The sequence below is a fragment of the Salvia splendens genome, chromosome 3 (assembly GCF_004379255.2).
Source record: "Salvia splendens isolate huo1 chromosome 3, SspV2, whole genome shotgun sequence".
NCBI lineage: Eukaryota > Viridiplantae > Streptophyta > Magnoliopsida > Lamiales > Lamiaceae > Salvia > Salvia splendens.
The window spans coordinates 35795706-35806577 of NC_056034.1; the positions used below are offsets into that span (position 1 = coordinate 35795706).

The 10872-nt window shown below is 29.7% G+C and overlaps 1 protein-coding gene across 1 annotated transcript; it reads left to right on the top strand.

The window, feature by feature from the left end:
• Window positions 1-8607: 8607 nt before the first annotated feature.
• Window positions 8608-10324, top strand: LOC121797386 (two-component response regulator ORR9-like). The gene is made up of 5 exons (XM_042196143.1): window positions 8608-9099; window positions 9184-9278; window positions 9364-9441; window positions 9679-9749; window positions 9830-10324. The coding sequence occupies exons 1-5, from the start codon at window positions 8994-8996 to the stop codon at window positions 10116-10118; spliced, it is 639 nt and encodes a 212-aa protein (XP_042052077.1). The 5' UTR covers window positions 8608-8993; the 3' UTR covers window positions 10119-10324.
• Window positions 10325-10872: the final 548 nt, after the last annotated feature.

Below are 10872 nucleotides of genomic sequence, written 5' to 3' on the forward strand. Positions count from 1 at the left end.
AGTGTAAGACACTTGGATTTCAATTAAAGTTGTGTTTCTGTTTATTGAATATGTTATCATTATAGATTGTATACAATTATGGTTTTTGGATAACATATGATAAATTGAGAATAAAGGATCATCTCAATGAAAGGTATAAAGTTAGAATTGGTTTGTGATACATGGGAGGGATCATGTCGCTTAATGATGTGTGACCGCCATGATTCGATTAGTTCTAATTTTATTATGGTATTTAAAAAGGACTTATGAACTTGATATAAATAAAAGTGCGCATTATGGAAATTGAACCATTAAGTCGACACAAAGGTCAAGTGGGAGAATATAAGAATATTTATATTCTTATATGACCTATGTGTCTATTGGTTTAATTTTAAGGATCAAGTTTATATTAAATGTTAAGGATTCTAATACTATAAAAGCCGATATTGTGATGGATCAGTCTCGATTAAAGAATTAGAATCAGGTGTATTGATAAACCTCCTATCTTACCTCATAATTAAATATACGTGTACATGAAATGAGTATTTATATAAATGTGTGTGCCGTGAATTTAATATAAGTAAGAAATGCATGACTTTGATATTATTAATATTAAAGTGATGGTTATGTTTCTTTATAAGTGAATGGACGGTTAATGGTGGTTAAATAAGGATAAGAACATTTATTAGTTCGTTAATTAACTTCCATTAATGAAAAGACACGTCTATTACTTGGAGGTGGATGATGTCTATATAAATAGGATTACAGCGTGGGAATTATATATGAGAATTCAACATGCGAGATTCATGAAATACATGTAATAAAGTAAATTGCATGAGAAAAGTAAATCTCATGATAATTACGACAATTATATAGGTATACACTCACGGCAGATAAAAAAAAAAAAAAAAGTATATATTTATATATATACATTAAAGTTATTGATTCTTTATCCATTAAAAGAATCAATAAAGGCTAGAGCAGTGACGTATCCAAGATTTTCAGTTTGGGGGTACGATAAATAATTGTAGTGATTTGAAATTTTAAAATACCAATTTTTTTCTTCTCTTTAATTTATTCTCTCAATCAAAATTTTTAACTGTATTTTAAACTAAGATTATTCATTGTATATAAATGTGAATTATTTTTAATTTTGGTGTTACTACTTAAATGACTTTCATTATTCTAAATTAATGTTCTTAGATTTGAATATTATAAATAAATTGTTTAACAGATCGGGTTATCTTTACTAATAAATCAACTTTTTTGTGTTATTTTTACTAATAAATCTTTAGTGTTTCAATTATTTAAAAACATAGAAGATAAAAAAAACAAAATATGATAGAAGAATTTAAAATAAAAAAGATAATATTAAAATACATTAGAAAAAAATTGAAATGCATAATCTTTATAAAATTAGGAATTGTTTTAAAAACAAAGTGCATACATAAATCTGAAATAGAAATAGTAAAATAAATAGGAAAGGTACTTAATAAAATGAAACTAAAATGAGGAGAAAAAGTACTTACTGAAATGAATAAAGAGGAAAATGGACTAAAATATCTGGGATCAAAGGGAATCGAACTTGGGGGACTTTGTTGATAGTGGAAGAATTTACCACTAGGCTAGCCAATCAACTTGTTTATCTATTGATTGTATAATAATAATAATAATATCATACTTTGGGGGTACAGTTGTACCCCCTTGTTCCTTAGTGGATCCGCCACTGGGCAAGAGTTCAAAGAGTGAATCAATTGGAGGATCCAGTCAAAGAAAGAACCAACATCAATAGGTGGATTTCAACCTTTACATCAAATGAAGAAAGCATGGTATAAATGTTATGGTTGAATTAATTCAAATTTAGAACTAGATTTCATTATCGAAATCATTATAGTGTTGAGATATGGCTAACACTTCTCCACATACATATAAGTATCGATACAATAATAAATAGTAGTACAAAACAAATTATTATTTTATGATATACTACTGGTCAATCGGAATCTAAGGCATGTGCCCCAAAAATTTGGTGGGCACCTAAATTTTCATAATTTGGATAATGGAGTTGGAGTAGGGCATCGTGCCCAATACCAACGAAAAAGTACTTCCAGCCAGTGAATTAGTTAATGCACAAAAAATATTAAATAAAATGCGGACAAACAAGAAAACCAACATTTGTTCTGAGCAAGAAGTGGGATTTCTAGAGATTTTTAAGGTGTCCCTTTTAATCGTGAAATTAAATATGACACATGGAGACAAGAAGCAATAAAAATAGTTAGGTACAAGTCTGGCAAAAAGATTTTGTGGGTGGCCCAAAGATCGGCTGTTTTTTCAGTTAAAATTGAAATGAAGATTTCTCATTTTCTCCACTTCATTAGGGGGATCATAATTAATCATTTCCCCCCCTATATTAGTTACTAATAAACGTCAAGATTTGGACAAGGGGTTTCTTTAATGGGGTGGGTTTGATATGTAGTAGTATCATATTTTGTGTAAAAATATATTTACATGTTAAGAACATTGTTAAGGGCATCCCCAACCCGGATTTGGGCTCCCATCTCGGGGATGAGACGGCGGTGGGGGGTATTGCAGGTGTCCCGTCCTCCAGATGTTACTTGGCCAAGGAACGACGGGAGGGGATTGTTCATTCACGCCCCCCTTTGGACCAGTTGGAGCTCGGCATGAAATTAACTCGTGGCCTGCGAGTGCGTTTTCTAATTTATTTTTTTAAATTGAATAATATTACTACATCCTTTTATTAGAAATAGAAACTTTTGAAAAAACACGAGTTTTTATGCATAATTGATAAAGTAAAAAGAGTTATAGAAAGAAAAAGTGATTGAAGTATTAAGCGGAGAATGAAAGTGATTGATTTATAGAGTAGAACTGTATGGCACTATTGTAGAAATTTGGAATGGATAACAAAATGCTGACATGGCCAGATAAAAATGAAGATGTGCTAATTTATAAGTTGATTTATAGTGTTCCTCAACTGTGAATGCTCTTGTACTTTTTATTAAAATATTTATCAAAATAAAGTCCGATTCATGTTCCGTCCTTTTCTTTTCTCATCTTTTTATATTTTCAACACTAAGCATTAATTACCGCAAAAAGAAGAGGATTAAAAAGGAAACACCAGCTAATATGAAAAATAATAAAATAATAGCTGACTTAAATCTAATTTGATGCCCAAAAAGTCAAAATCACATCCATTCCCTCACTTTGTTCTTTTTCATTTTTTTATTTATAAGGTATCAAATTGTGTGAGATCTTTCTACTTTAATCCTCCTTTATATTTTGCATTTGATTTTTTTTTATCTGGACTTATAAATAAATAAACTCAAAATACAAACTTATATGGTAAATACAAATGCACCACCTTTATCATCTCTAGATTAGGATCAAGCAACAAAAATGTTGATGGTGTAAAAATTGGTAAAAAGTTTCGTTTATTGTTCAAAGATCTTGAGCTTTGTAGTAGTAGTATTAATAGTTTTAGTTTGTGGGTCACGATTATCGAAATACATAAGAAATTATTTTTCCATATTCTTGCGTAAAATATCTTAATAAGAGGCTGAAATTGATTTCTTTGCATAAATACAATTTTTTAATTTATAATACGTGTATTCAAGGTGTGAGTTTGAATATAGGATAATGGCATGCCATCAATCTTCACTCATCGACTTCTTTTTTTTTGTTATCGTTATTTACCTTTGGTTATAAAAATTTTCCCTTTGAAGACGTGACTATTAATTTTGTTGGTTTTGAAATGGAATATTAATGGTAGGGTCAAAGTAATAATAAATAATTAAAAGTGAGACATATGTAAGGTTCCTAGCGAGTGGACACGTTATCTCATGAGGATCTACTTGTTTTTATTCATGATTTAATGTTCTTGTCCTAAACATGGAGGGACATGAGTGCCCATTTATCATCACATTCATTTTGTGAGCTTTTTCATCAATTATTGATGTGAAAATAAAAGGCATCCAACTGTTTAATTTAGTGTAAGAATTAATCTACTTGTCTTTCGAGAAAAAGAGGTTACGTCTTACTTTACTTGCTTACCAATTTATTTTGTAAAATTTACACGAAATGTTAAGAGTACAAGTTTTTTCAAAATGCCAAAATTTTGAATATGAATGGAAGGAGTGCATCACTCTCTTTGTGGTCCAAATAAACTGACTTGTGTTTAGTAAATTTCCATGTTTATTGACATAAAAATCAAAATGCATTATTTCTAGATGGTTCAGTCATCTTTTCATATGATATTTAATCAAATGAAGGAAAAATAAGATTTTCATTAAAAAAATAAATACAAGAAATCATGAGAACTTGAGCAAAAACCCAATTTAACACTTTCTCCTATAATTTTTAATTGATGGACAAAATAATGATATACATTTGATAACTTTTAATTTTTAAAAAGAATTCCCCTGCTTTAATATTCATTTTAATTTATAATTTGATAATTTTAGTTGTAATTTATTAAAAGCTAGATATAAAAACTTTGACATTAGGTACATATACAATATACAATACAAACACACACACATATATATATTTTTCGGTATCATATACATCGAACTTAGATCACCATACACATGGAACTTGGATCATTATACACTACAACATACAACAAATTGTTGGAAAATTGTCATTTTCATCGTTGCAAATTCAAAAACACACTTACATAATTTCGACATTATATACATATTAACACACTTACATATTAGTATATTATTTCGACATTACATACATATTGTATTAAAGTTAGCATTATATTATTTATATACATTGAACTTGGATCATCATAACGCTGCAATTAACAATATCATACTACAAGTAAGCATAGATGTATACATACTGATACTTTTTTTCGTGTGAACATATATAATTGAGATTGTTAGTATTCTCATAAAATTACTTCTAATTTTATGTATGGTTTGTGTAAAAATAATACTCCATTAATCAAGAGAGGTATAGTCCATTTTAATTTTTTGGAGATATTTTGGGGTTGCACAAAACAAGAGCAAATAAGGAAATTTTTTATTCAATTCAGAACGTTAATTGTGTTTCTAAATATATTACATACTTTAAAAGCATCAATATAAATGGTATCCAAACTAAAATTAAGAGACACAATAAAAGGTCACGGATAAGTAAAAGATTTAAATGTTATTGGCAAATTTGTCTTCAACTAAAGAAGACTTCTTTTTCGCTCTAGATTTTGGTTATTTTTATAAATTTGTAATACAAGTAATCACATCTTCAATTTTATCCCTTGAATGAGATTGTCGTAGTGTTGCCTACTATTATTAAAATTAACATTGGATATAAAAAATTTGAAAAGTATCAATTAACGATTTTATTATAGTATATTGCATATACAATAGTTTGATATATTACTTGTATACAGTTAATAAATCTTATCCCATGCGAATACATTAATTTTCTTCTTAAGAAACAATAATAATAAGATCGAATGCATTATTGCATTTAAAATAAACCCCCAAATCACTCGAACTTTTTATTCTGGATTTTTTAATAATAACAATGCATAACTAAACTAAGTCAAACATTAGCCATTGACATCATTATCCCGTTTGACGGGTTCAACCAATACATTTAATCATATATTACAACTAAGTAATGGAGTATAAGATAATATATTTGACTGAAATTTGTGTTGAAATATTAAAAATTTGTAATTCATTGTTTGATAAAATTTTAAATTAAATATACTTAATATTGGTTATAATTAAGATTTGTATTAATAATGGGAGGTGGTAACTGGTAAGCATAATCCAAAGAATAAATATTAATATTTGCGATTTTAATTTATTATTTATCATATGTGAGGGTGTCATAAACATGGATACTCCTTAATTACTCTTACCATGCGATCCCAAGTTGACATATTTATCTAATTAATGGATGTCAATCGAACTCTTAGCATATAAAGTAGTATGGAATTAATTTGTTACAAATCGGTTTCTTACAAGACAAGATACTATATACTACTAAATATTTTTATATTATTTAATTTTTCAAAAGAAAAAAGAAGAAGACACCCAGAAAAGAGAAAATCAATTATTAATATACTAACAAAATTATAATCCTTAATCTTATGACAAATCCTCATATGACACATATTATGTTCATCAGAGGATACTTTAACTGGCAAATCTCAATTTGGGTCCATGAACTGATTTTTTATTTAAGTAAAGTAAATGAGTTACGTTAGGTGTGAAACAAGATTAGTTTAACATCATTTTCTTGTCATCAAATCCAAATCAAATTAATTGCCTTGATTATGGAGCACATGGCATAGGTAATTAATATGGATATGTGGGTACTACATCATATCAATCAACTTTGGATTAAAGATTAATTCACCATTAGCTAATTAATTTTTCCTTGAAAGGCTAATTACTATTGTTGTCCTCATTCTATCCTAGTCCTTTTTATTAAGTAGTTGCATTGATAGTTTAATTGCAAAGTTTAGATTATTGCGGTAAAACAATAGTTGCTTTTATTGAAAATATGTGTCAAGAAAATATTATTGATGCATTTGAGAAAGCAAAATAGATAGATAAATAAAACTAGTGTATTTTCGAATTATAATTTATGTATACTCATATATACGTAGTAGCTCAACATAGCTGTTTTGCATAGTACTACTAATACTTATATGGATGTATATTTTGTTTAGTGTTTTGTTGTTGTATAAATGAGTTCAACAAAACAAGAGAGATGACGAAGAAATGACTAATAGGACCAAAATCTATCTCCCTTTTTTTTCATTATAGTAATATCTTATTATCAAAACACAATACTCCTACAATATTTTCTAGATTGTCAAAATTAACTTCATGGAAACTTAATGCTTTAGGTTAGTATCATTTCATCCACTTTAAGAAACATGACTCATTCAAAAATTCAAAAAGTCCAGGAAATAAATATTGACCGTATCTCTCTTGTCGTAGTTATAATTATCATAGTCATGGGCTCATGGCTAATAGATTTTGACCTATGGAACAATTAAATAATTTTTTTTTCTTTTGTAATTTGAATATCGACACGTAATTAAGAGATTGCATGTTTGCTTCATTAATTTAAAAAATATAACTAAAGTTTGCAAAATATTAACTCCTCATCAAATGTTTGTTAGCTTGTAATAATTCAACAAACCACATTACTATATTAACCACCATCCCTTAACAGAGGGGCTGCGGATGTCAAAATTTTAAACAAATGAATAATTCACACTGTTTACTCTCAAATATTTGTCAGAAAATAATATTCCCTCTATCTTAAAAATGAAAACTTTGGGGACAACATAAATTTTAATACTATTAAATTAATAAAGTAGGAGAAAGATAGAAAAAATAAATGATTGAAAAAGAGAGAAACTTGCCGTTAATGAAAGTGGCTGATTTTGTGGGGCGAGCCGAAATGTAAAAGAGAGACTATTTTTGGGGATGGATGGAATGTTTCTAGCCATAAATTTTTAATGAAAAATTATACCTTAGAATGCAAGAATTAAAGTTTGTTGGACCATTAAAATCATTTGCAAATTGTAGGAATCATGTAAAGCAACCACGCGTTGGAATAGTGAAGAAAATCTTCTACCAAAAAAAAATTACATTTAACCAAATTTTCAAAAGTGAATTATCATAGACTTGTCTAAAAACATACTTACAAAACAAACATATCAAGATTGCTGCAAATCTAAATCAAAGAAAAGTTAAGATTTCCCAAGAAAAAAACCAAAAGAGAGAAATCAACAAAATCTTCATCTATCTTAATTACATACTATATGATATGCTATCAAGAACTCATTTCACATCAGAATGGGGTCACACACGGAAAAGGGTGAGGGAAATTTTATTAAGGCTAAGTAATGGAAAAATTAAACAATTGGGACATAACTACTTTAATAAATTAAAAACGTTGACTACTGAGGACATATAGTGCTTGGTAAATATTTCAGTGCTCGTTATACCGTTCATATCTGATTTACCAAGTGCTACTACCGAATAACAGTCTATCTCGATTAAAAAAAGAAGACTATATTCAAACGACAAACTAAAGGCAATCTACTAAACATCGAATTGTTGTGATTTTTAGTCACTAACACTATTTTTTTACTTCTTTTTTTTGTATCACATTACTTTGAAGAGATGCATTCAATTTGGCAAAAAACATGTAATTCTTGCATATAATACTAGTAACATTAAACAACTAACCTTTCAGATTTTGTATACACAAACCTTTTTTGAGGTGGTAAAAGTAAAAGAAGAAAAAAAAAAGCAAAATGAAAAAATTAATGGAATCTTGAAAATGAATAAATAAAATATTAAATTTAACTAAAAGGTGAAATAAATAGATAGAGGCATGGAGTAAGACATGCATGGGCATGGGACACATGCAAATGGATGGGCATGGGAAGCAAATCTTAAAAGAGAATCAAAGGAAATTGCCCTCTCTTTGCACCTGCTCAAGATATGGCAAAGAGCACATGATTTCACACCAGGAAAAAAGGGAACTTATATATGCTGACATCACCTGTATCTCTTGTGAGGATTTTGGTGGGACCCCCTATCCCCTAAATAAAAACTCCTTCATTTTTCTATTCAATTTTCTCTCATTCAAGAATCAATCTTTGATTTGAATGCATATGCTCACACATTTCTTTATTCTTTCTTGCTTGCCTTGTAATTCAAATTCCAAGTTGGAAAATTTGAGGCATATCTTCATTTGAAATCTGGTCAGATCTTGCTTTGTGGGTTGTGGGATTTTGGTGGGACTTCATAGTTCATTTCATCTCCATTTCCTTCCTTCAACTGTTGCCCAAAACAAAGTATAGAAAAGCACCCCCACTAGAGAAAGAAAAGAAGCAATCTTTTTTCCCCCTTTAATCGTTCCTCACTTTCTTCTTCTTCTTCTTCAACCCCTCATTGCTTTGATTTTTAGCTCTATTTTTTGGGGGTTGTGACAAATTTGAAGAAATGGGATTGGCTGCAGCAGAAGCTCAGTTTCATGTTTTGGCTGTTGATGACAGTGTGATTGATAGGAAGCTTATTGAGATGCTGCTTAAGAAGACTTCTTACCATGGTACTGAATTTTTTTTCATTGAGTTGGTTTTGTTTCTTGAAAAAAAAAATTGGTTTGCTTAGTTTTTGCTTTTGCTTGTGGCAGTTACTACAGTTGATTCTGGTAGCAAAGCTCTGGAATTTCTTGGTTGGAATGAAGGAAACACTGATGAAGCCATTTTCTCTCCCAAAAATAATCAGGTAATTAAAACTCCCTCTTTTCCCCCTCTCTCTTTATATTGAGCAGTGTCTTACTAATTGAATCTATTTTGTGATTTTATTACAGGAGGTGGAAGTAAATCTTATTATTACAGACTACTGTATGCCTGGAATGACAGGCTATGATTTGCTCAAGAAAATTAAGGTATTTCCTTTTTTCCATCTTGCAATTCATATTGTCTGTTTTGGTGAGATTTTTGGACAGTGATACTTGTGATACATAAATGAATTTTGAGGTTAACTTTGAGGAAAAATATGGCTCTGGCAAGATTTTGTTGGATGATTTGATGGTGTCCTGACCTAACCTAATTTTGTATAGTAAGATGTTGATGGAGTATTATATGCTTGTAGTAATAAAAATGTTGCATCTCAAATTGGACAGGAATCAGCAGTTCTGAGAGATATACCAGTGGTGATCATGTCATCTGAGAATGTCCCCTCAAGAATCAACAGGTAAACAATGGTGAAATCCTCTATTCCAATTGGATAATACTATAAAGATGTGACTAAATGAAATATTGTTTGCTACACAGATGCCTGGAGGAAGGGGCAGAGGAGTTTTTTCTGAAGCCAGTGAGATTAGCAGATGTAAACAAGCTTAAGCCCCACATTATGAAAACCATGGGCAAAGAAACTCAAAACCATGAAAATCAAGACAATGATGAAGAAATAGTGGAAACAGAAATCCAATCTCAATCACAGCCACAGCAAAAACCACAATCCAACAACAAGAACAATAAAAGGAAGTCTATGGATGAAGGGTTATCACCTGACAGAACAAGGCCTAGATACAATAATGGTCTCACTGTTATGTCCAACTAATTTTCTTCTCTTTTCTATAATGTTCTTTTTTTTAAAAAAATATAGTAGTAACTTTTTTTTATATTTGCTTTTTTTGGTGAGGTTGTAAGATATTGTATAGGGAGAGAAATTAAGGGTGTGGTTCATCATGAATGATGAAGAATATATCTGTACACATTTGACAAAGTAGAAAAATTTACATCCAATTTTGTACTATTATTTACTAATTCAAGGATGATACAAGATACATACATACATGCATACATATATATATTGTATTAGTAGTGGGTAATTTATGGGATTTGATTTGATTTGATTCTCTTTTACCAAACTCTTTTATTGGTATTGTATGATGAACATGTTAGGTGAGTGGACGAAGCAACCAACTCACAGCCAATTGAAAATAGTGTATGAATACGGGTCTTGACTAAAGAAAAAATTACTACAAAATTAATAGTTGTGTATCGTATGAATTCAAATGCAAAAATGTACTAGCCCACAAAACTTTCCAACCGTTTCTATGAATTAATATGCATCCATATGAAATCAAAATAAGCTAATGGATTTAAAGGGGGAATACTGCTCTGCTTACCTGCAATTATCATGAACTTCTGTATATAGCTTTGTTCATTCAAATGGGGAATATTGTTAGGAGTAAAGGCTCGTGACTAATGAACAAGAACATAAATGAAAAAGGGAAAGAACTCAATATAACTAATCAAACTGGAACAAGAAATAATCCTCTCGAAGGAGGCCAATCCTCACAAAGGAGGCC